The sequence below is a fragment of the Macaca mulatta genome, chromosome 11 (assembly GCF_049350105.2).
Source record: "Macaca mulatta isolate MMU2019108-1 chromosome 11, T2T-MMU8v2.0, whole genome shotgun sequence".
Taxonomy (NCBI): domain Eukaryota; kingdom Metazoa; phylum Chordata; class Mammalia; order Primates; family Cercopithecidae; genus Macaca; species Macaca mulatta.
In genome coordinates this window covers 11,509,102-11,535,811 of record NC_133416.1, presented here as the reverse complement: position 1 = coordinate 11,535,811, position 26,710 = coordinate 11,509,102, and the positions used below count along the sequence as shown (strand labels likewise).

Here is a 26,710-nt window from a genome sequence, read left to right as displayed (position 1 = left end):
GGTTTTAGGAATATTCATATCCCAAGATCCTAATAAGCCATTTCTACCCGTAATGCCTGGTAAAATATAAATAAAGGAGAGGAGAACATTCTTTTAGAGTTAACATTAGAATTCTGAAATTTCTAGCATGGAAGTGATGTTTCTAAAATGCATTTACCTTCCCAGACGTTCCCTTGGAGGATTATTATCTACAGTTTTTTTTTTTTTTTTTTTTTTTTTTTTTTTTGCAAATGGACTGGAAGGTCTCTTACCTTATCCAGGTAAATCAAGACATGGTTGTTGCTGACTTCTGTCCGGCTCACATGGTTAGATCTTTCAAGCTGAAGAAAATTGAAACACCACCAATGTTAATAAATAGATGAAACCCCTGGGGGATCCACAGAAAAAATATTTTGTATTGCCAGAATAACCCTGAGGATAGAATTCTTCAAATGCTTTTTGTAAGCAAAGATATAATGTAACACAATTAAAAATGAAAGGCATAAAGTGTTCAATATCAGTATGACACAAGACCAATGTGTAAAGTTATTTATCTGATGAAAAGACAGCTAGGTATTCTAAACTTCGTAGTTACTCATATTTCAAAGTTCAATTCAGTTTCTATTTCTTCATAAGGAGTTTTTTTCCTGTTTTGCTTGCTCTATTTTTCTTTTAACTTCTGTAATACTTATAGTTTATGCCAGTCATTTTCATATTTTTCACTGGTTCATGTTCATATGTTTTATCTTCTTAACAAAATTCTGAGCTAAGAAGACATTGAAAAACACCTGCTGACAATCTTTTTCTTGTAGTCACGGGTCCTAGCGCAGGACTGTGCACACGGTTAGCATTCATACGAACACATGTGATTGTATTTCTGAGCTTGGAAAAAGCGTAAGGCTTTGATAGAGATTGATTTTCATAGTATTTTAATATTAGTATTGTCTTATGCTCGGGATACATACAACATTAAATCAAACGGGGCATTCTGGGGTTATGATAAACCTACCGTTTTCACTGTTGGCTTCAGGGGAATGAAGCCAGAGACCATCTTCACATCAACGATCGCCATGTTGGAGGCAGAGCGGCTCCCGGTATAACTGAGGATCCATGGAAGGAAAGGATTAGAGTTTTCTGTGTTTTTAAATATTTTCTTCTTCTATGTCCATGTTAAGCATTCCACAACTCTAAAAGGTACATGTAAGTCTTCCCAAATATCTTATCCCAGTGGTTTGTAAAAGTGGTGTGTATAGAATTTTTAGGAAGCCTATTAAAGTCACCGAGACCAGGCCCTGCTCTAGACTCGATGAATCAGAATTTCTACCATCTAGAGGCTGAGGATCTGCATTTTTTTTTTTTTTTTTTTGATGGAGTTTTTTGCTCTTATTGCCCAGGCTGGAGTACAATGGCATGATCTCGGCTCACCACACCCTCCACCTCCTGGGTTCAAGCGATTCTCCTGCCTCAGCCTCCCGAGTAGCTGGGATTACAGGCATGTGCCACCACGCCCGACGAATTTTGTATTTTTAATAGAGACGGGATTTCTCCATGTTGGTCAGGCTGGTCTTAAACTCCCGACCTCAGGTGATCTGCCCGCCTTGGCCTCCCAAAGTGCTGGGATTACAGGCCTGAGCCACTGTGCCGGGCCGAGGATCTGCATTTTAAGAAAGCTCTACAGGTGAGGCACAGGCTGTTTGTGACCTCTAATGTATGCCCGTTATTTTATTTATTTAATTTTATTGTCTTTCAGCTGACAAAATGATGTATATTATGAATAATAAATTTCAGTCTACATTATTTACAAAACCAACAACAATTTATAACATTTACTTAAACACTGGCTTTCAACAAAACACTTAGAAACACCTAGCGTCTTGTCCCTGAGAGTTTGCATCTGAAATTTGGACTACTTAATTTATTTTTTGGCATACATATATACGCTAAATTAAATGAAAAAATATATATATATATTTAACTTCCAGGTTCAGGCATACACGTGCAGGTTTCTTATCTAGGTAAACTCGTGTCATGGGGGTTTGGTGTACAGATTACTTTATCACTTGGGTACTAAATTTTGTACTCAATTGTTATTTTTTCTGATCCTCTCCCTCCTCCCATCCTTTACCCTCAAATAGGCTCTGGTGTCTGTTGTTCTCCATTTTGTGTCCATGTGTTCTTATCATTTAGCTCCCACTTACAAATGAGAATGTGCAGTGTTTAGTGTTCTGTTCCTGTGTTAGTTTGCTGAGGATAATGACCTCCATCTCCATCAATGTTCCTACAAAGGTCATGATCTCATTCTTTTTGATGTATGCCAGTTATTTGTTACATAGATTTTGTCTTAACTGTTTTCCTGAATAGTATCCCCAACCAAGTTATATGTTTGTGGAGAGATAATTTTTTGTCAGATCTGCTGCTATTTAAATATTGATGCATATAAGTATATCTTCCCCCAAAATTAATTATATCATATATAACCTGAGATTTAGGAATTCTAACTAAAGATTCACTACTTCCTTCTAGTCAAACTTTTCAGTAATTCTTCATCTCTGTCTTCAATAAAGCAAGAATAATATAGGATTTCATTACATAACAAGGAATTCACGTCAGAGGCAATGGGTAATATTTATTTAGTTGTTATTGAGGGAAATTATTACCCTTTAAACAATGAGGTTGCACAATAATAGATCCTGGATGGACAATGTAAACCCCATCATTGAGAAATTATATTGTATCAACTTAAGAGAATGCATTGCATTTTTAACGAATAGTGCAAACATCTACTATTGTACTGCTTTACTTAAAGAGGAGTTCCAGTATGAAGATTGGTGGTTATTCTTAGGATTAGGTGATACAGTCAGAAGGTCTTACCTGACACTTAGTGAGATTTGGAAGCTGGTGTGGGCTTTGGGTTCGTCACAAGTTGCAGGCAGAGTCTGCACCCCTAACGCAAACGGGAACTCTTCCTTTTCTGGGAGAATATTGTATTTCAAGGATGTCTATGGCACATCAAAGACAAAATCAGTTTTTTGCCCTTTCCCAGAATTCCTCTCAACTTCCCTAACTCTTTCTCTGGTTTGCCCCATTGTTTTCTGAGTGAGGACTTCTCAGTGAGAACAGCTGCTGTCCTCATCTGTCCTCTGTCCTCACCTGCCCAAGAGTCTCACCTGGAGGTAGACACATCCTTCTCCTGTCACTTTCATGCTGTATTCCCCAGGCAGCTCTGGTAATGAGACCCGCTGCAGTAACAGGCGGTTGCTGTTGTCCACTTGGAATTTGTTGGAAAATGTGCCTGAAGACTGGATAGTCACCTGTGCAGCCTTCCCAGTTCTGGTGAACGTGGCTGCTCCATATTTGGACAGAGCATGGAGAGCCACCACTGTGTCCTGGAAGAGACAGATGAGTGAGAGAACCCATTGGGTATTTTAAAGATTTGAGGGCTGAGATATTTTTCAAAGACCCATGTGAGGGACTTTGATTTCCTACTTCCCTCACTACTTAAATATTGGAGCTCTAATTTCAAGATTGATTATAATCTTTAGATAGTTGAAGAGCCATAACATTCAAATATCTACCTTGGACTGTATGCCCTACATGTTTATTTTATTTATCAGAAAATTGATCCTTTTCTCTCTAAGTATATGTGGAACATGGAATGTGGAAAATATAAGTGAATGATAATCAGTTATTGGCATCAGCTATTTGCTAACATGTCTTTCTTGACAACTGTGGTCGTATCTGACATCACCCAAGCAAAGTTCAGTCTGGCTCTCTCCCATATTAAACTTTGCTCAGTTGCTGAGGTCAGTGACCTGAAGAGAACCCAAGGTTCTTTGCAGCCATGAGTAGAGTCATGCTTCAGTTTCTCCAAAAGAAATAAAAGATGAATATTATAATTATCTTATGGATTGAATGACATTTTTATTTGGCTTTCCCTTTTTATTGGGTGATTTCCTGTTCCCAGTGAATGTCTGCTGGTAGACATCCTCATCAACACTGAACCTGGATGGCCTCCTTCAAATAATATATTTCTAAGAAATGAATGATAACCTTTAACAAAATTACTTAGTTTTTTTCATTCATATGATGAAAGATTAATACAATGGAAATAGGATGGAATGCCATTTTGTCACATTTTTTCTGTTTTAGGGTATATAAACAAACATCTAAATTCTCCGAAGATAAAACTGCCTGCTGTGTACATATCGATGAACTGTTCAGATACATGGTTATATAGCTAGACTTAGGAGGTTGGATGAATCGAGACAGTTCTTTATGCTCCTGATGAATAAACGTTTGTGTATTATGAGGTGAATAGGGGGCTGGACGCAGTGGCTCACACCTATAATCCTCGCATTTTGTGAGGCCAAGGTGGGTGGATTGCCTGAGCTCAGGAGTTCAAGATCAGCCTGGGCAACATGGTGAAACCTCGTCTCTACTAAAAATACAAAAATTAGCCGGGCATGGTGGCACATGACTGTAATCCTAGCTACTGGGGAGGCTGAGGCATGAGAATTGCTTGAACCTGTGGGTGGAGGTTGCAGTGAGCCAAGATCGCACCACTGCATTCCAGCCTAGGTGACAGAGAAACACTCTGTCTTTTTTTTTTTTTTTTTTTTTTTTTTTTTTTGAGACGGAGTCTTGCTCTGTAGTCCAGGCTGGAGTGCAGTGGCCAGATCTCAGCTCACTGCAAGCTCCGCCTCCCGGGTTTAGGCCATTCTCCTGCCTCAGCCTCCGGAGTAGCTGGGACTACAGGCGCCCGCCACCTCGCCCGGCTAGTTTTTTGTATTTTTAGTAGAGACGGGGTTTCACGGTGTTAGCCAGGATGGTCTCGATCTCCTGACCTCGTGATCCGCCCGTCTCGGCCTCCCAAAGTGCTGGGATTACAGGCTTGAGCCACCGCGCCCGGCCAACACTCTGTCTTAAGAAAAAAAAAAAAAAAGGTTGAATAGGGGAAGCACAAAATGTGTAGTTTTGAAAAAAGCCTATTAAAGGGGACCGAAGAATGGAGAGATTTGTGAGGAGAGGTTGTTGGAGGATTTTGAGTAGAGTTCCTTTGAACAGTTTGAAAGAGACCCTATAGCTTCCAGGAGAATGGCAGGAGACATCTCCTTCATTCTGCTGATGCTCCACTGCTGCTTGAGGAAGGCAGTGTTGTTATGGGAAACAGAAGGATAATAACACAGTGATGGGTTGCCGGAATTCTGAGCATTTCCTTTTGGCCCTCTTTGACTTTCATTTGCTTTTATTTCCCATTATCCTTGGATACTGAAAACTTTCCTTCATTTCAAGTTATTGTCATCTTTATTTTTTTCTTCTTGGATGTGTTTGTTTCTTTTTTGTTCAAATCTTTTGCTGCCTGAAGGTGAAATCAAAGGTTTTGGCAAATCACCAACCTGGGTGGAGGAGAAACCGCCCTGGGAATTCTGCTGCTTCGTGATCCACTTCACGACGTTGGTTGCAGAGGTCAGGTCCTCCGAGGTGGGGGCTGGCTGGGCCGTGAGGTAAGCGAGGAGCACGTAGGATGTCATCTCCACCTCAGCAGAGGGAGCCTGGGGTTGGTAAAAATGCCCCACTGGGGCCTTAGGTTTCTGAGGGCGCTCCCAGTGGACTGAGTTGTCTTAAAGGTGAGAAAAAAATATTTATAAGTGACTGCATATTTATTTTTAAATATAAATATAAAAGTACCCAAGCCAGTGCTGAAATGAGAATTGCATGCCCATTATAATCCCCTGAACTGTATGTAGATGCTTTTCCTTCTATGTAAATCTGAATTTGGTGTGTTTCAGCTCAGCTAAGGCAGATATTGATGCTGGAGTCAGAAGCCTATGCCTATCTATGTTTTCAAATAGTTGCTATAGTTGGGTTGGTGGGAGAAAGAAATGGCACAGCAGTTGTCTCATTGGGTGTGGCTGTTTCCTATTTATGATGTTATATTAGACCATAGCTGGAGTTTGTTACATTTCCTATGAAGCCTGTCTTTAGTGGTTTCTTGTGAGGATCACAGATCACAGGAAATAGTAGAGTTTGTACTCATTAGATTGAAAAAAACAATACAGTAATCCTTGAAATACCAAAGGCTGACATGAATGTGAAACAGTGGGAACCAACATACACTGCTGTGGGAAGCCAATTGCTCTTTGGTGATATTCAACAATGGGGAAGATATGCTTAGCCCACTAATCCATCATTATGCTTCTCAAAGTGTAATTTGGAGAAACACAGATGCACGAGAAAACAGGCACACGAGTATTCATTGCAGCATTGTTTTTAGTAAGAAAACATAAAACAATTCATGGGAGAAGCTCAATGTGTAAATTATGACTAATTTATAGACTGTAATGTATTACACAGCAGTGAAAATTAATGAGCTGACTCTGACCTACTTGTATAGGGGTCTTCATCCACATAATGTTGAACTTAGAAAATGAAAAGCAAACAAAAAACTAAGCTGCTGAAATATTCAAAAATGTTTCTCTTGTTTCTTGAATGAGAGAGAAAAAAATCTTGTTTCTGTCATGATGAAACACATGTAAAGATTCTAAATATTAGTTAGGGACACATATGCAGAAAAATATAAAGAAATCCATGGAATCGTAATGACAAATTCAGGAGGATGATTGCCTCTGGAGGTGGTAGTGATACACAAGGGATTTATTTTTCCAATATCGGTAATTTTCTATTTCTTAATCTATGAGATAGTTATACAGTATTTTCTAGTTATAGCTTATGCCCTTTTGTGTATCTACTATAAAATATTTCTCAATACATTTCAAGAAGAATTAATGGCTATCAAAGGAAAAAGGTAGACTATTTTAATGGACACCTTATGATTTGCATTTTATTTTCTATGTTTTCAACCCCTCATATAGACCATGGTATATGTAGAAGTATTGTGTGAATATGAGTAGACTGGGCAACATTATTGGTCTTATGAAATGGGCTTAAAATACCAGAATTCACTTTGGGAGGCTGAGGAGGGCGCATCACAAGGTCAGGAGATTGAGACCATCCTGGCTAACACAGTGAAACCCTGTCTCTACTAAAAATACAAAAAAATTAGCTGAGTGTGGTGGCGGGGACCTGTAGTCTCAGCTATTTGCGAGGCTGAGGCAGGAGAATGGCGTGAACCTGGGAGGCAGAGCTTGTAGTAAGCCGAGATTGCACCACTGCACTCCAGCCTGGGCGACAGAGTGAGACTCTGTCACACACACACAAAAAAAAAAAAAAAAAAAAAAAGAAAATACCAGAATTCATTCCAGTAGTTACTTCCATGATTGTTTTCTTATGTTTAAGGTTATACAATGTACCAGGTAAGAATTGGGCATATATTGAGAACTGATATGTTAGTAGTAATAACTAGTACTTTTATAGGATTTGCTATGTGCCATTTACTCTACTGTTTTATGTATACCAATTCATTTAATACAACAGCTCTGTGAGGTCAATACTATTTTTATCCCCATTTTACTGAGGAAGGAACTGAAACACAAGGATGTTAATGACTTTCCCAAGCTCACATAGGTAGCACATTTTGGAGCTAGTCTCCAGAGAATGCTCTTCTTACTAGCATACTATACAGATGGTCCCTGACTTACAATGGTCCCACTTAAGATTTTTCAGACTTTACAATGAGTTTGTCAGGATATAACCCCATCATAAGTTGAGAAGCATCTGCACTGCCTCTTGTCTTTTGATTTCTGATTTAAGAAATCCTAGATTTTATAAAATCACAATATGGACGAAATACATATGATATATAGAAAAGAAGAGAGGAGACAGGGATCACAGGAGGTAGGAGTGAGGGATTTTTGCCATGCAGCTCTTGATACAGAGGATGCGCCAGGAGAAGGATCTCAGGTGTGCTCTCACCTTTCTTCACAGCTTCCTCATTAAGTGACTCGAGTACTTCCTTCCTCTTTTCCTGGTTACCTGCCAGGGCAAAAGCATAGGCCAGCAGTGCTTTGGTATATACATGGCTGCCATGGGCCCCTTCTTGTGTCGTCTTCCAGGCTGATTCCAGGCAAAACAGGGCATTGCGGACAACAGGGTGCTGTGAAGGCAGAACAAGAAGGGAACCGAGCTATGTAAACAGACATGCTAGCGTTCCCAGGCAAATACACAGATCACAGCACAGAAGTTTTATAAACGCATTTTTCCAACTATTTCATTCTTATCGATAGATATAATAGTATTTTTATCTGTTATTCTCACATTCAAAAGATGTATCTTTAAGATTTTTTTTTTTTTTTGGAGTGGTGGTGGTAAATAGCCTAGGGGAATTACTGGGAAAATTTAAACCCTTCTTAAATGGGTTGACCAAATTCTCTGCAGCTCTGGGAAGCACTGGCATTGCATAGAAGGAAAACTGACGCTTTGCTTTTAATAGGATAGTATTTCAGACAGCAGGTCAGCAGTTTCGTGGCATCCAGAACTCTCCTTCAGCAGAGGAATGAGGTGGTACCTACAGTGACTGGGAGAGGAATCTCCAGAAGGGCGATGGTGATGTAGGCGGAGAGGGTCACTTCATCTTCTACTCCTCCCTGTGAATACAAGAGAGAGATGTGAATAATTCAACTTCTGAGAATGCCATTGATTGGTTATTTCTATTCTGCTGTGTCATGGAATTCATCCTTACCCATATCCATCCCTATAGGGCAAAGTATCACAATCCACTTTTGTTCTATCCCCTCTTTTTTGGTGCCATCCAGGTTTTATTTTCTTCTGATGCTTTCCCTTAGAAATTTTCACATTATCACTTCCCTCCTCATCCTTGTAGGTATCATAACGGACAAATCAAAACTAGCTCCAGAATGATTCACCTTTATGGCATTGTTGAGCAGTGATCCAGAGCTCCTGAAACAGCCATTGTCCTTCTGCTTCTGGGAGAGCCATATGAGGGCTTGGGTAATGTGTGCTTCATCGATGAAGATGTAGGCTCGAGCTTGGGCAAAAGTCTTCAGAACAAAGGCTGTGAGCCTGACCAGGGAGGAAGCAATCATGATATTTATGTTGTTACAGTGGTTTTATAACCACTTCACAGCAACAGGCTTCATATGATGTCAGTTAGCTAACAAAAATTCTTGTGTACTTAGAGATCTCATCTCCTTGATTAATCTTTAGTCTGCTTGATTAATCTGCTAGATTTAGCATTTCCTTGCTACCTCTCTCTTTGCCACAGGGAGTCTAAGTATATTTTATTTTATTTTAGTTCCAGGATACATGTGCAGAACGTGCAGGTTTGTTACATAGGCATATGTGTGCCATGGCGGTTTCTTGCACCTATTGACACATTCGCTTAGTTCCCTCTCCTCACCCACCACCTCCCAAAAGGCTCTGGTGTGTGTTGTTCCCCTCCCTGTGTCTGTGGGTTCTCATTGTTCAACTCCTACTTGTGAGTGAGAACATGTGGTGTTTGGTTTTCTGTTCCTGTGTTAGTTTGCTGAGGATGATGGTTTCCATGCAGCTTCATCCATGTCCCTGCAAAGGACACGACCTCATTTCTTTTTATTGCTGCATAGTATTCCATGGTGTATATGTACCACATTTTCTTTATCCAGTCTATGATTAATAAGCAATTGAATTGGTTCCACTACTTTGTTATTGCAAATAGTGCCGCAATAAACATACGTGCGCATGTGTCATTGTAGTAGAATGATGTATATTCCTTTGGATATATGCCCAGTAATGGGATTACTAGGTCAAATGGTATTTCTGGTTCTAGATCCTCGAGGAATCACCATACTGTCTTCCACAATGGTTGAATGAATTTACAGTCAAGTACTTTTTTTTTTTTTCATTCAAGTACTTTGAATTTACTTATTTTTGTTAGTTACTCGAGTAAGGCTTTAAATCTCTCTTATCTTTAGAGATTTCCTTCTGCAGATGACAGAATCTTCTCATATGCAGTAACTTTTAATATTGCTTTACTTTAGGGATTTAAAAGATGTTTTATATTACCGTTTCCTTCTCAATTGTTTCCTCCTATTAATGAATTCATTCTAAATCAAGCTGAATGACTTAGAATGTGGCACAATATACACTGAAGTTAACATGGTTTATCTGGAAGTTATATATGTTCACTGGCAATATCATTTTAAAACTCATGGTTATGGCAGCTACTTTAGAAAGAATAGCCATTTCAGAAAGAAAACCTTGGTATATTATCAATAGGGTCAATTTTGGAAACAAGCCTAACATACATGTATTTGGATATCAGGTTTTCTTCTTGTTACCTTGCTACTCTTGGTGGATTTATCTAGTATAACAAACCATCGGTCTGATAATACATATCTGATAGTGTTGCTGTGAATATAATTGAGGTAATACATGTAAAAGAGCTGGCACACAAAAAGGAGCTCAAAAAATTGTTCTTTCCTTACCAGGTGTTGCCCTGGTTCCTGCCATATCGCTCCCCAAAGGTGCTGTAGGAGCCATCATAGTGTTTGTAGTTCAACTGTCTCTGGTAACCTGGAAAGGAAGATTCATGAAATAGCACAATGGATTAATGTGCATGCTGAGGGTGGAGTAATTACTAAAATACCTTGGCTTCCCTTGTGACATTTCTTAAATTTTGTTGTCATAGATTAGGAGTTTCTGAGCCTTAAACATTTTATTGGAGGTTGGAGAGTGGATAGTTTCCATGAAATTAACTATCATAGTTGCTATCATAGTAGGCTAAGCTAATGTATCATGATATTCATAAGTAACTGAAACCTACTGGGAAATCCAGTTGAAATAACATTCAAGTTTTCCCTTACTCGAGTAATCACTCACCAGTGTTGAGATAGCCAATGGCCTTGGACTCGATCTCTGGAGTAAGCTGCTGTGTTTCATTTAGATAATCCAGAACATAGATGTTAGGAGCAAAGAGGACCATATTCTGCTCTCCACAGCCATAGGGCATCTGGAGAAGATTTTGTATGTTTTGCATGGCAGAGCCTAATATGTCTCCTAGAGAATGGGAGAGATGGGAAGTCATAAAGCTTGGAGATTATCATCTATCAAAATCATTAAGCAGAAATAATTAGTTGAGCTTAGAATTTGAGAAAATTTAGGAAGGATGATTCTTCCAGGGATAGGAGTATGATTGAAAGCAATAAACAAGCCCAAAGAAGAAGAGAAGAAAGAAGTTAAAATTATAGTGTCACTTTTAGTAAATATTTATGGCAATGAAAAATAGTATAATAGAAGCTGTTAATGCCCAGATCCATTATGGGTTGGAGACTCACCCAAAACTGAGACAGAAGCTCGGGCAGATTCTTCTACGACATTTGGTGGCAGTTTCAGGGATAATTCTTCAGCTACCTCACCACCTAGAGAAATAAGCAAATCAGACATATGAAAATTATTTCTGCATTATATCTTTCTAAACAGCTCTATGACCCAGAAGCTAGGACTATGCCTTATACTAAACTTCTCCTGAAAAGTTGTCCTCCTTTAATACGACAGTAATATACATATCTTAAAAATGGGCTACTGATTCCTGTGATTTTCAGAATTTCTTCTTCAATGATCTTTTCAGTAACTTATGTAGAATTGCACGCCAAATATGACAACAAATTGTAAGACCCTGGTGATGCTGTGATTCAGCTGCTGTCATCTGATGGCTAACACAAGATGGTTATCACAAGATGGTCTATTTAGTTCCCACCGCCAACTTCCTTACTCAACAGTTGTATGGAGAAAATACTAACAACAAAGCCCTATAAGTATACATAGGTAAAGGAAAAATTACCCACAAAAGGTCCTGAATTCTATAATAATGCTATGTTCTTTCTTCAAATATTGGATATAAAGATAGTATTTTTATGGAAGACCTAGAAAATTGAGGATAAAGTGAAGATGAACAGTATTTGATGCATTGAAAATAAAATAGTTACTACTGATGAACATACATTTACTTCCATTTTAATCTTGGTAAATTATATGAAATGAAAATGAGAGAAGCGTAGTATTTATTTTCATACTGAATTCCTTCCTCATAAAATTCATATTAAAATGTTTCTTAAAAAAAGCCATTAGCATAGTTAAGGGACAAAAGGCCAAGCAAAATAAAATGCTTGACTCACTGAAAATAAAATAACTGCTACTGATGAATATACATTTACTAAAATTTTAATATTGGTGAATTATATACAAATGAAAAATGTAGAAATTATCTTCCCTTTCTCATAAAATTAATATCAAAACTTTTGTAAAAAAAATGCCATAAACTAAGTTAAAAACACAAATGACCAAATGAAAGAAAATATCTGCAACATATTCAACAGATAAAGAATTAGTGTCATACAACCGAGTCAGAAAAAAACTACTCAAAAGACAAATGGCCAAAGATTATAAAGGCAATTAATAAACATGCAAAACTAAGGTCATGCTTGTAATTAAAAAAATATAAATTAAAACAACAGCAAAAATTTTTTTTCTAAATTTTTGGCAAAAATTAAAATGAAAAACTTTGATGGTAACAGATGATGGCAAGTATAACACTATGGTAATGTATACTGGTGGAAGTATAAATGCATTTGGGTAATAAAGAGGAGAATTTTCTTTTTGTAGTTCTATTAAAACTCAGAATAAAGCAAGATGATGGACTAGAAAGTCTCAGGATCTTCTCTCCCTCCACAGAAAGTCCAACTAGCTACTATCCACAGATCAGAAAATCTATTTTGAAAACCCCAATACTTGGAAACTAGTCTAGAACACATGCATTGTTCACAGAACTGAGTGAAGACAAATTAGAAGGGTAGGAAGAATGGTCTCACTTTGACCATGTCACTGTTCCCACTCTTTTAGGTTAGCACAATGCCAGACAGAGAGGATTCCCCTGGGGTCACAGTTTCTACAGAGGGGAAAGAGAACCAGAGGTAGACATCAAGATTCTCAAGTATTCAAAGACACTTCTCAGGAAGCCCACTCTGGTCTCATTTCACTGGGAACACTGGAAGTAATGGCATGACTAGACTACCTGAGGTCAGGTAGAAACAAAGAAGGACAGAGCTCACAGTGACCAGCATGTGGATTTTAGTAGTGCTTCTGTGTTTCTGCCAGCTATGGCACTCATTCAGAGACACCAGCCAACTGCATAGCCCATCTGCAAAACTGAGCTGGTAACTTTCAGAAGCATGGTGGGAAGTTCAACCTAGCTTGAGTTTCCAGATGGCCAGTCTGTAAGCCCAGCTTCAGAGCTTATGCCAGTGATCCCACCCAGGTAGGAGACACTTCTGTGCATTTCATAGAAGTGTAGGGGTTAAATACGCTTGACCTGGGAGTCTAAAGGGTGGCTCAACTCAGCCAAAACCTCACTCCATGGCTCCATGCACAAGGGTGGGGTAGCAGTCCTCTATTATGCACATCTAAGAAGTATAGTATTTATTTCTGTCCAACCCAAGCAACAACTCCACCTAACCTCACAGCCCAGATTGTGACCCTGTCTACCTTAAGGTCCCAAATAGCAGAATCATCCAGCCAGGCAATATATCCTGTGACTGGCCTGACCAGAGGCCATTGCAGTACCCAGCCAGCAGCTCCACCAGATAGCAGAGACCAAACAGTGATCTTGCCAGACAGCAAGGCATAACCAGTGGCCCTACCAAACATAAGAGCAAAGGCAGTGGCCCAGCCAACTAGGGAACCCATGAAAAACTCTGCCTGCTCAAGGTTGTCACCAACTGATCTTTCCAGAATTATAGGCTAGACTAAATAGCAAATGTTTACCCCTGCCAAAGAATACCTATAAAGGCCAGAAGAAGTGGCTTTCTCCTCAAATGCACAAACAATGCAAGGACAAAGGATTATGAAGAATCAAGGAATCATGACACCTCCAAAAGAAAGTGACAAAGCTCAAAAAATTGACCTCATAGAAATGAAAATCTATAAAATCACTGACAAAGAATTCTCCTCTTGAATAATCCTCTTGAAGAAATTCAGTGGACTGCAAGAATATATAAATGCAAAATTAAATGAATTTGCAAAACAATACACCAACAAAGTGAGAAGTTTGACATAGAAATAGAAACAATTATCTGCAACTTAGCTAATATTGTAAAATAAAAAATAAATAGAAACAATTAAAAAGAAACCAAATAGAAATCCTAGAAATAAAGAATACAATGACTTTATTTAAAAATACAATAGAAAGCTCAACAGTAGACTTGGTCAAGCAGAAGAATCAGCGAGCTCAAAGACAGAATATTTGGAATTATCCAGGCAGAAGAGCAGAAAGACAAAAGAATGACGAAAGCCTATGGAAATTATGGGACAGCATCATGAAATCAAACCTTTGCATTAAAGAAAGTCCAGAAGAAGGAGACTATAAAGCATATTTAAAGCAATAATGAAAAAAAAAAAAAGAGTACAGAATCAGGAAAAAAAAAGAAAAAAAAAGCAATATGGCTGAAAACTTCCCTGATCAGGGGATAGATGCCAGCATCCAACTACAGGAGGCACAGAGTTCTCCAATGAAATTCAAAAGAAAGAATTGTTCACTAAGACACAATAATTAAACTATCAGAAATCAAAGACGAAGAAAAAATTCTGAAAGCAGAAGGTGATAAGAAACATATCACATACAAAGGAATTCCAATACAACCATCCATGGGTTTTTAGCAGGAACCCTGCAGGCTGAGGGAGAGTGGAATAATATATTCAAAGTGCTGAAGGAAAACAAAAATAAAAACAATGTGTAATCAAGAATTCTTCATCCAGCAAAGCTGTCTTTTAGAAATGAGGGAGAAATAAAACATTCCCAGACAAACTACAAGCTAAGGGAGTCGTCAACATTAGTCCTGCCTTCAGGAATTACTGAAGGGAGTTTTTTAAGCTGAAACAAAAGGCTCCTAATTAACAATACAAAAACACAAAAGCAAAAAATTTAATGGTATAAGTAATACAGAGCCATATTCAGAATACTCTGTGACTGTAATGATGGTATTAAAAGTACTTTTATCTCTAGTACAAGGGTTAAAGGACAAAATATTAATAACAAGCATAGGGCAGCGTGATTAAATCTGGAGATTACGTTAAGTGAAATAAGCCAGGTACAGGAAAACTCTGTGTTAGAATGCCCCGAATTCAGCCACCCAGAGTTTGCATTACTAATTATTTAAGGAAACATCCCCTTTGGTATGTGATATGTTTCTTATCACCTTCTGCTTTCAGAATTTTTTCTTCGTCTTTGATTTCTGATAGTTTAAATGGTGACCCACTGTCACCATTTATTTTCAAAGTAGTACTGGAAGTATCAGCAAGAGCAATCAAACATGAAAAAGAAATGAAAAATATACAAATTGAAAAGGAAGAAGTAAAATTTTCACTGTTGGTGATGACATTATCATATATTGGGAGCTCAAAAGACTTCACAAAAGGGTTGCAAGAACTTATAAATGAATGCAATAAAGTTGCAAGATACAAAATCAACACATAAAAATCAGTAGTATTTTCTATACACTAACAATGAATGATCAAAAAAGAAATAAAAACAATCCCATTTACAATAGCTATGAAAAAATATGTAGAAATAAATCTAATCAAGGAGGTGAAGTGTACACTGGAAACTATAAAACACTGATGAAAGAAATCAAAGAGAACACAAATAAATGAAAAAAGCATACAATGTTCATGGATTGGAAGAATTAATATTGTTAAAATGTCCACACTACCCAAAGCAATCTACATATTCAACGTAATCCCTATCAAATTACTGGTGTCTAGTTATGGAATCATAAGTGTCATCAACAGATGAATAGATAAAGAAAATTTGGTATATATACATATGGAATTCCATTCCATTTAAAAAAAGAATCTCCTCATAAATCTGGAGGAGATTATGTTTAGTGAAATAAGCCAGGTACAGGAAAACAAATATTGCATGTTCTCATTTGTATGTGGAAGCTAAAACATTCAAATTCACAGGAGCAGAGAGTAGAATGGTGGTTATGGAGCATGAGGCTGGAGTAAAAGGAAGATTGTATTCAAGGGACACAAAGTCTCAGACAGAAGGAATACATTTTTTTCTTTTTGGGATCTATTGCACAGCATGGTGAATATAGTTAATAATAGAGTGTTGTATGTTTCAAACTTGCTTAGAGAATTTCAAACGTTCTCACCACAAAACATAAGTATTTGAGATTAGCTTGATTTAATTATTTCACATTCTATTCATAAATCATAACATCACTTTGTATGCTGTAAATATATACAATTATAAATGGTCAGTTTACAATGTAATTAAAGAACAACAACAACCAACCAAACAAATAAAACTATGCATATCTACACATATGCTCTCTGACTCAGGAATTTTTAACATTTTGGTATGTACCCTAGCTGTACTTGTATATGTTCATAAGGAGGCTATTATTATAATTAACTAATTTTTTTAAAGCTAGCAAATAGTTGAAAAAACCAATATAGGAAGACTAAAACACTAAGCAGAATTGTGATGTATTTATATTATAGGATTAAAAGCAATGAAAAGGAAAGACCTAGATCTACAATTTGACATAGATAAATCTCCAAGACAGGATGCTGAGTAAAAAACAAACAGTGATTTATACAATGAAACTTATACAGTTTATTATATGTAAATCACACATCCACAAACATATACATCTACACACATTATTTCGAAAGATAAATGGATGACAAAGTACTGAAAAATGTTCAGGGGGTTGACATTAACCTTTAATATGATGTTCTTTTTTGTTTTTTTTAAATAAGAATATATTTTTGTACAATTAGGTAAGCAAATTTGATTATGTTGGTAATTAAAATGAAATTAAATAAAGCTATTTGATGATTAGCCCTTACACCTAAGAGATAAATCAAAATAAGGAACTCAGAAATGGAGAAGTCATGATAAAAGGATTGAATGATAGGTACTCAATTCACTTAAATGTAGAAATAAGGCTAAATGACGAGGAAAATATGGTTTTAGGATACATTTTATATGTTACATCTTGGCCACAGATGAATAGGTAAAGTATTTAGTATTTAGTATGAAAAACATACTAAATAGAAATTTGTAGGTAGTCAGAGAAAGGCAATGAACATATGTATGGTGTTGATTCAGTGTTGGTTTGGGGTGAGAATGTGTTGTGCTGATACATTTCTTAGTGTATTAAATTTTTACTGTAAGTTTTACTGTAAGTTTCTTCTCAAATGATTGATAGAGCATTAAGTACAGGATAGGCATCAAACAAACATTAATATGACAATAATGGTAAAGGCCATGACAACTTTTTCTTTGGGAAATAGCAATCCCATTATCAAATACCGTTGGCTATGCAAAACTCAGTGTTAGAATGCTCCGAATTCAGCCATCCAGAGTTTGCATTACTAACTATTTAAGGAAACATCCCCCTTTGGTAATATTCATTTTGATTCTACCCACTTTCTACCTATGCCCATACCATACACTGGTCAGAAAGTCATTTGATGTTTGCATAGGTGCTACAATAGATCAAGACTCAGAATGTAGGCCTAGGGATATTCTGATCAAATTACTTGGCCTTCCTAAGAACTGTTTTCCCCATTTGTCAAATGCATTGATGCTGCTTCAGGTCTTAGATCACAGAGAAAGTGTAGGAATAATATATAAATGTTCTTTGAACTTTAAATGTTAGACTTTAATGTTTTTTAAATTATAATGGTTGACTCTTACCTGATGGACAAAGCAGGGAGTTGAATGTTGTTTCCTTCTCTAGTCCTTCAGGCTTTAGGTAAAAGAAAGAAAAGTTAGTGAGAATGGACTGACCTTTAGAACATGTGTGTTAACGGAGGGACCACAGATATCTGGATAGTGAAGAGAAGGATTTGAACTGTATTATCTAAGAAAATTCTGTACATATAAGCAATATATGTAGGAGGTAATTTTATGCAAGAAAGTAAATCAAAGGGAGGCTGGGCATGGTGGCTCACACCCATAATCCCAGCACTTTGGGAATCTGACGTGAGTGGATCACTTGAGGCCAGGAGTTCGAGACCAGCCTGGCCAACGTGGTGAAACCCTGTCCCTACTAAAAATACAAAAATTAGCTGGGTGTGGTGGTGCACGCCTGTAATCCCAGCTACTCAGGAGGCTGAGGCACAAGAATTGCTTGAACCCTGGAGGCGGAGGTTGCAGTGAACAGAGATCCTGCCACTGCACTCCAGCCTGGGTGATGGCAAGACTCTGTCTCGAAAACAAAAACAAAAACAAAAACACCCCAACAAAACAGAAAGTAAATCAAGAGACAGAGAGATACATGAGAATAATATTATAAAATATCCATATATTATTATTATGTTACCCATATATATTACTATATATTATCATGGACTATATATTATTTAGGTTTACTTACTTCAACCAACAGAGGCTTGATGATTGTGTCTTTCTTTCCATATTGAGGGACTGAAGCCACCTCAGTTCCACACAGCTCTTGAGACTCTAGTGCCTCTGCACTCACAGTGAAATTCACATTTCCTGGAAAAAAAAAAAAAAAGTCCAATAGAAATGAATGCCATCTTCCCCTTCCTCCATGCCTCCAAACTCAAGATTTATAAATGTTCAATGCTCTGTAAACTTTTGTTTTATTAAAACACAGAAGCAGGAATGGAAACATGCAAATGAGAGGTGAATGATACTGGGAATTCAAGGTGGAGATGTTGAGGATATCTTTGTAGGTATCTTAGAATAAAAGACAAAGGAAAAAAATCGCAGCATCTAGCGGTCTTTTCCTGAAGGAAGTAGCACTCAGTATAAGGTTCCCACTGCCATATGCAATCTTTGAGTAGAGAATTACCTCTAGGAGTTTTTTGCTCACCTAATGATTTTGGGGTTATTGCCCAGGACACAGTTTGCCGCCCGTTTGCACAGATGCAGTGAGGCTCTTGTTCCTTCTCCACTGGGACAGCTAGGAAGGCGGGAGAGGCTTCCAGCTGCACACTGACCTGAAACCACACATAAGAAAGAGAGTAGAGGGGGCAGGAGAACAGAGGGAGAATGGGTTTGCAATAAAGCATCTTGAGGAATTGGTTAGATTTCAGGTTGCCTCACATTAAAGATGATATAAATGAAGATCAAATACCTGAAATACATTTAAGTGGATCTGACATATAAATCTGAGTTATTTTGGAAGCAACCTGCTCTTTCACATGATGGGACCAGAGGAAGGGAAAGGTAATGATGGCATGCTGCTCTACCTCTTTGGTCTGGAACTTTGACCATTCCCTCAGATCTCCCAGCAGAGGATACAAGACTTATAAACAGTTACGGTTTCAGCAGAGGTAAGATGCTCACAAACAACTTTTAAAATTAGGTTTAATATAATGAATGAGCTATGAAAAGTTAAATATATGAGATCATAGAGGTTGAAACCTTATGGAATCTGTCATGAGAATAAAGTCCTGACTTTTGTCATCCCTGTCAGAAGTCTTCATACCACACAAATACTAACTTTGAAGGGTTATAAGGGCTAGCAACTTGCTTTACGGTGCAATTTGGTATTTGGAGATCTCACAACCTGTAACTTATACAATCATGAATATCTAGTAAGCATAGTTTGCATACAAGAGTTTGTCAGTACTCCTAGGAATGCAACTTTTAATTTACTTGATGGCTACCTTGTGTGTAATTGAGGAAAGAGATCCTTACCCGGATGCATTTGGGAAGGTAATTTAGGACCGTGGCCTTGAGTGTGAAGGCCTCTCCACGGATCACAGAGTAGGGCATTGTGAGCTCCACAAAGAAGGGCTGGAAGGCTCGGAGAGAGGCAGTGGGAGAGATACCAAGTCCAGAGTCTTGGGACAAGCAGAAGGCCCCTGCCTTCCAGTCGGTGATGGTGTCAGGGACTGTTACTCCTACCTCAGCCACACCTGATGAGCTGGAGAGGAGGGAAAGTGAAAGATAGAAATTAAGCAGTTAAATACATCCTCTCTAGGGAGAGAATCCCTAGGAATGATTCTACTGTCACGACTTAAAAACACTCAATAGAAATACCAATAACAGAGAGTATAATCAAGGATTGAGATGGGGAATATAAGGCCTTTTCTTCCAGCTGTTTTTAATTGTAGTATATAAGAATTGTAGCATAATTTTTTACAGACAATATAGTTATAAATTTAATATGCAGTTTGAGATTGTTCTTAAGTTCTCTTCCCAAAAATGCTGTTCCACTGAGGGCTGCTTTATAATTTAAAATTCTACTACTATGGTGTATAGTGGGTCTGAGTGAATCTGTATTTAACTCAGGATTGCCAACCAATGAGGGATCTCTTACAGGCATTAATCTGTGCAGTACTTGGTTATATTTGGTCCTTATGCCCATTTTCTGGAAATCTTAGAATTAAATTTGCACAAAATTTTTTAGCTCTGATGCAATTAGATTAGTAAGACTTCTTAGCTGATGTATTTACATTAAACATCTCCTGAAATTAGCAATGCGTTTGAAAGAAGTACTTCAGTACTGAAAAATTAGCTAACAGCTCCTAGTTAGGCTTCGTCTACCCACTTCCTCAGTTGCTGACTGAGTGCTGGGCTTCTAACTAGCCTGCACGGGGAAGCAGAAGGGGCAGGGAAACGATCGACTTACAGGGAGCCTGAGAAGCAGTAAGGGCACTTCCCATGCCTCCTTCCCCCGGCTCGCCCCACAGATAAAACCAGGTCTCCAGCATACCCCTGGGAATAATTTGTCTATGCATCAAGCACCCCAGCGTCTACAGCTCCTACCTAAGGGTCGGGCTCCTAAATCACCCAGGAGTAGTTGGAGCTCTGCAATCAGGAGTCTCCCTAGACCACAGTGAACACAGACGTGGTTTTAAATAGGCCTTTGAGCAATGCCAGTGGCTACCTGCCCCCAACCACCCCTTGGCTCAATACGGAGAGAACAGGCAAAATCTCCTAGCTTCCGGTCTCTCCCTCGAAGGAGTTTGTCTACACACATTTCTGGCTGCCTCCTAAGGGTTGGGCTTCTAAACAGTCTGCATCTGGGAGTGAAAGGGAGAGGTAGACGAGACTCCAGGAGCCTGAAAGGGAGCATATGGCCATTCCCACTCCTTCTCTCCATCTGCCCCACTGGCTTGTTTCAGGGATAAAACTCCATTTCCAGTATCACTTTGGAAGGAGTTTCTTCACTCTCCTGGGTACAAATGCACATTGCCACAGCCATTATGGAAAACGGTATGGAGATACCTCAAAAATTTTAAAATGGGTGGCCGGGCGTGGTGGCTCAAGCCTGTAATCCCAGCACTTTGGGAGGCCAAGACGGGCGGATCACGAGGTCAGGAGATCGAGACCATCCTGGCTAACACGGTGAAACCCCGTCTCTACTAAAAAATACAAAAAACTAGCCGGGCGAAGTGGCGGGCGCCTGTAGTCCCAGCTACTCGGGAGGCTGAGGCAGGAGAATGGCGGGAACCCGGGAGGCGGAGCTTGCAGTGAGCTGAGATCCGGCCACTGCACTCCAGCCTGGGCGACAGAGCGAGACTCCGTCTCAAAAAAAAAAAAAAAAAAAATTTTTAAAATGGAAACTACCATATGTCCCAGAAATCCCTCTTCTGGGTATACTCCCAAAGGAAATGAAATAAGCACCTCGTGGAGATGTATGTGTTTTGGTGTTCATGACAGCATTATTCACAGTTGTCAAGATATAAAAACAACCTAAGTGTCTGGGTGAATGGATAAATAAATTGTGGCTATGCATAATGGAATATTATTCAGCCTTAAGTGGAATAAGATCCTGCCATTTGTGACAACATGGATGAAGCTGGGGGAGATTATGCTAAGTGAAATAAGCCAGACATAGGACAAATACTGCATGATCTTACTTGTATCTGGATGCTAAAAGAAGTTGAATACATAGGAACAGAGAGTAGAAGGGTGGTTGGGGTTACACGGATGGGGAGAAGCAGGTCAAAAGGTACAAAGTTGAAGTTATGTAGGATGAATAAATTTAGAAATCTAAAAGTACAGCATGAGGACTATAGTTGATAATATAGTCAACTATAATGACTATATAGTTGGATACTGAAACTTGGCTAAAAGGATAGATTTTAGGTGCGCTTGCCACGCACACAAAAACAGGTAACAATGTGAGCTAATAGATGTGTTAATTTGCTTGACTGTAGTAATCATTTCACTGTGTGTATGTGTATGTACATCAAAACATCATGTCGTACATCATAAACAAATAAAACAATAAAAACAGAAAAACTAGCAAAGAATTGAAAATAGTGAGGGACCTCTATCGTTGCATATTGCATATGCAGGAAGTTACTTACTTTACCACCACCAAATCCCAGATCCATGTCTCAGGGAAGTACTTCCGTACAGTTTCTGTGTGAGGCTCTTCAAGTTGCAGCTTGCGTGCCTGGCCTCTTCCCATTACATCTGAATCTATGTTGGGTGAGGGATAAGATACTACAATAAACATACAGATAAAGCTTATGGGAGAATGTAATAGTTGTCACCAAAAAAAACCCAAATGGTCTGATGAAATAGAGAGGATGGAGGAGAGGGCACTTGGGTCATTAGGGAAAGCTTCTTTGAGGAGGAAATATGTTGGATGTTGGATGACTTATGAAGTATTAGAATAAGCTAGGAGTGGCCGGGCGCGGTGGCTCATGCCTGTAATCCCAGCGCTTTGGGAGGCCGAGGCGGGCAGATCATGAGGTCAGGAGATCAAGACCACCCTGGCTAACACGGTGAAACGCCGTCTCTACTAAAAAATACAAAAAAAAATTAGCCAGGTGTGGTGGCGGGCGCCTATAGTCCCAGCTACTAGGGAGACTGAGGCAGGAGAATGACGTGAACCCGGGAGGCGGAGCTTGCAGTGAGCGGAGATCGCGCCACTGCACTCCAGCCTGGGCGACCTGGGTGACAGAGTGAGACTTCGTCTCAAACCAACCAACCAACCAACCCACTCCCCCCCAAAAAAAGAATAAGCTAGGAGTGAGCTGGGGGAGGAGGATCATAAGCAGAGGTTATAGAGACTTTGGCAGACAGAGGCTTGGATTATCTGTGGGGCGCAAGGACTTTGTGGAGTCCTTGGTGGCTGCTGCCGCTGTGCTAAGTGGAGAGTACTATGACACAAGGCCGTGAAGAGGGCAGGAATCCAAGTTTCCATTGGTGTGCTCCTCTGCAGGAGCAAGGAAAAACTAACACAGATGTTACGACAGTGGCTTTGAGAAACAGTTTACAGGAGGGAAAAGTTCAGTGATAATAAAGACTCTTTATTCTCTATCGTGTCAGAAGATTACAGTTAGTTTCTTTCACTCTATTCACCTTCTAGTAAGGGTGTGCTGGTCAATATTTCACAACCAGCTCTCTGGAAAAAATTGTGCATATATAAACCTATACATGCATAAATTTACTATCAACCTTACTGATAAAGGATGGCACAATATAATTTATAAATAGTAAAATACACCATAGACTTCATAGTGAATTCCGTAGAGCCAATTGATTCTCCCTAAATGCTTTCCTTGATTTTTGACCCTCTTTTCTCTGCACTCAACTTATCCTCAATCATGATTTGACAATATGGGACTATAAATAAATGCTTGATTACTATTCAGTTCATCAAAGAAGTAGCTCATGTCATTGATGAACGTGTGTGGTTCCAACATCAATATTGGTTGATGTGTTGGGGAAGTTGAACAGCGTTTTTACCTGACTGATGGAGAATGTAGTCCTGTTTTGTGAACATTTCTATTTCTCTTTACACTAATCCTATGCTTGGAAACGTTCTCTTTCCTTTTCAGCCTAACACATCTATCTCCATTTACTAGAATTTGAGTTTATATTGCTATGTGACCTTGAGCAATAACCATAATATGTATGACTCACAAGTCCTTTCTTTTGTTAATTTTTGTCACATTGTATCTTTAAAAAAATTTAAAAGCCAGTGAATATATTAGGTAATACATATGTATTAATTTTTTGTTTACCATAATAACCTACACGTAGACCTTCAGGTCCATGCATTTCATACTGTTGAAGCTGTGGACATATTTTGGGTTTACGAATCTTTGAGTTGGTGAATGCCTTTAAGCTCATGTCCTGCAAAGGAAATTATTATCTAATCAGTAAATATATATTATAAAATATACATAGGTGGATACTTCTTTTCATTGAATTTGACAAGCAATCCAGTTAACTTAATATTAAACTTTGAATATTCACATGTGTAGAAGGGATATTTGTATACTTAAGGAGGTAATTTTATTCTTTTCATTAAACTCTTTCAACAGTAATTATTTTGTATATACGATATTAATAAACATCACAGAGCAATTAATTTCTGTGAAAAAAGGAAACTTGAATAATATTCCAGAAAGTTCCAGCTTAGTTCAGCAGCTTTTAGCAGATCTGCTGCTATTAGTGGAGAAGCCACTTACCTCTTTATATCCCATTACCCTCAACTAGGACATGAAGGCATTCAAATAAAGACTCTTTTCCAAGTGTAATATTTTAAGAACCTTAAGATCAGACCATCTACAACATAAGGAGTTTACCTGTAGGAAGCTATATATATCCTTTTCATTTGTATTTGATACTGGAGTATATGTGATTCCATTAATATAGACATTATGACGATTGACGCAGTCTTCATCGTCCTGGTCATTCAAAGGCTCAGGGAAGCCAGTGAGGTCCTTTACTGGTAGCAGGTTATAAACCTGTACAAATTCAAAAGACAAAAAGGCAAACTTATTTGTGACTTTTTTTTAAGTTCAAGGAGAAAAGAATAGGAATAATGAACATCAGTCTTTCTTTGAGTGCTCTCATTGCTCTGATGATTTATAGTGGGTATAGATCATTTTCTTGACACAGTGTTTTCATTTTGAAGATGTTTAACAATTTTAGGGAAAAAAAAACACTCCATCTAAGTACTCAAGGGCCATACTACTTCGTTACACAGTTCAGAGGCCACCACTAGACTCAACACTGGAATGAAATAAAATTTTATTAATTGAAAAATCGAGGTCTGATGTATATGTGACATTGCACAAAGCTTTGAGATGAGAGAAGGAAATGATAGTTTTGTGCTTATCTTGTGGTAAGCAACAAAGTTAATGGGTGCATGTTCTAAACAGGCACACGATAGGCATATCCTCTCTCCACAGGATATGATGGCATTTTCTTAGGTATTATTAGTGGAAACAAAATGCTCCAGATCTTCATATAATACATAAAACTTTAACTGTAAAATCCTAGGCATGATGCTTTCAAGTCCATTTGAAGGTGAGAAGACAGACAGACATAAAAACTGTGATCGTTACATTGCATTATATTCGTAGGAGTTTAAAACTGATTGACAAGAACAGATGAACAAAGTGAGTGGTGTGATGAAATTAGACACCTTCTCAAAGTATCTTAACATTTCTCCTTTCCTCTCCCTGCTTTATTGTGGCATATTCCATAATTATCATCTGTCTTACCTATGGGACAGACAATGTAACTTCCATGAGACATAAATTTTTATCTTTCCAGTGGCTCACTGCTTGATCTCTACTAGCACTTAGTATAATGCCTAGAACACAGTGGGCATTAAATAAATGTGTTGAATGAATGGCCTATACTAGTAGCAGCAAAGTATTTCACTGGTAAAACACTAATCAAAGGTTGAGAAGAGCTGGTGTTTTCACTCGGGTCTACTACTAAATCCCTGAAAGCTTCGGCTTTATTATTAATACATAAGATTGTCTGCCTTATCTACCCATCAGGGTTGTTATAATTTGAAAAATTCTTTGAGAATTATAAAATTATGTTATTAAAAACATAAAACATGTATATTATTTTCCCACATATCCTCTTGAGATCCTACTGCTGAAATGTACTTACTGCTTCCTTTAGAAGTATTCTAATATTTTCAGTTAAAATCCCATTAGAAGGACAAACAAGTAAGAAATATTTTCTTATAAGTTTCTATTTCAGGAAAATAAAAATATAAATTTCTCTTTGTTCAATTACGGTAGTAGAAAAAACTTCAGTAAGAGGTTATTACAATTGGCCTCATATTAAAAATCTGAAGATGTGAAAAAACTACTATTAGTACATGCCGTTAGCTAGTTTTTGCTGTTCCAATTCAGCATACCCTTTTGCTATTTCTTCTATTAGCTCCATATTTTCAAAGATTTCAGTTATCAATGTCAATTATATAGTAATTCATTTTTCCTAAGTTTTGTTCCTCACAGATAATACATATTAGGAAGTGGGAGCTAAGCTTTGAGGATGCAAAGGCATAAGAATGATACAATGGACTTTGTGGATTCAGGGGGAAGCGTGGAAGGGGGGTGAGGGATAAAAGGCTACAAATTGGGTACAACGTATACTGCTCGGGTGATGGTTGCACCAAAATCTCAGAAATCACCACTAAAGAATTTATTCATGTGACCAAACGCTACCTGTTCCCCCAAAAACCTATGGACAAAAAGGGAAAGTATTCTGATACTTCCGTGGTGTAAGGCTGAATGGGTCAGAATGGGGTAGCAATGCAGAGATGATGGAAATGATGGAAATGATGTGTAGCTTGGGAAAGCAATTATTTCAGCAGATATAATTCTTTTTTTTTTTTTTTTTGAGATTGAGTCTTGCTCTATTGCCCAGGCTGGAGTGCAATGGCATGATCTCGGCTCACTCAACCTCCACCTCCTGGGTTCAAGTAATGCTTCTGCCTCAGCCTCCCAAGTAGCTGGGATGACAGGCGCTACCACCACCTGCCTGGCTAATTTTTGTAGTTTTAGTAGAAAC

At 38.3% G+C, this 26,710-nt stretch overlaps 1 protein-coding gene across 1 annotated transcript in view; it reads right to left on the bottom strand.

The window, feature by feature from the left end:
* Positions 1 to 26,710, bottom strand: part of LOC716834 (alpha-2-macroglobulin) — a 46,922-nt gene that overhangs the window by 1,793 nt on the left and 18,419 nt on the right. Inside the window, exons 16-33 of the mRNA XM_001114328.5 lie at positions 24,475 to 24,636; positions 23,908 to 24,019; positions 22,240 to 22,354; positions 19,616 to 19,844; positions 18,786 to 18,912; positions 18,324 to 18,445; positions 17,642 to 17,693; positions 11,211 to 11,294; positions 10,756 to 10,932; positions 10,362 to 10,449; positions 8,802 to 8,958; positions 8,448 to 8,522; positions 7,852 to 8,032; positions 5,376 to 5,599; positions 3,147 to 3,365; positions 2,851 to 2,978; positions 989 to 1,079; positions 252 to 320 (exon numbers count right to left, since the gene is read on the bottom strand). Coding sequence (XP_001114328.3) covers positions 252 to 320; positions 989 to 1,079; positions 2,851 to 2,978; positions 3,147 to 3,365; positions 5,376 to 5,599; positions 7,852 to 8,032; positions 8,448 to 8,522; positions 8,802 to 8,958; positions 10,362 to 10,449; positions 10,756 to 10,932; positions 11,211 to 11,294; positions 17,642 to 17,693; positions 18,324 to 18,445; positions 18,786 to 18,912; positions 19,616 to 19,844; positions 22,240 to 22,354; positions 23,908 to 24,019; positions 24,475 to 24,636 — 2,412 coding nt within the window. The remainder of the gene's footprint in view (positions 1 to 251; positions 321 to 988; positions 1,080 to 2,850; positions 2,979 to 3,146; positions 3,366 to 5,375; positions 5,600 to 7,851; positions 8,033 to 8,447; positions 8,523 to 8,801; positions 8,959 to 10,361; positions 10,450 to 10,755; positions 10,933 to 11,210; positions 11,295 to 17,641; positions 17,694 to 18,323; positions 18,446 to 18,785; positions 18,913 to 19,615; positions 19,845 to 22,239; positions 22,355 to 23,907; positions 24,020 to 24,474; positions 24,637 to 26,710) is intronic.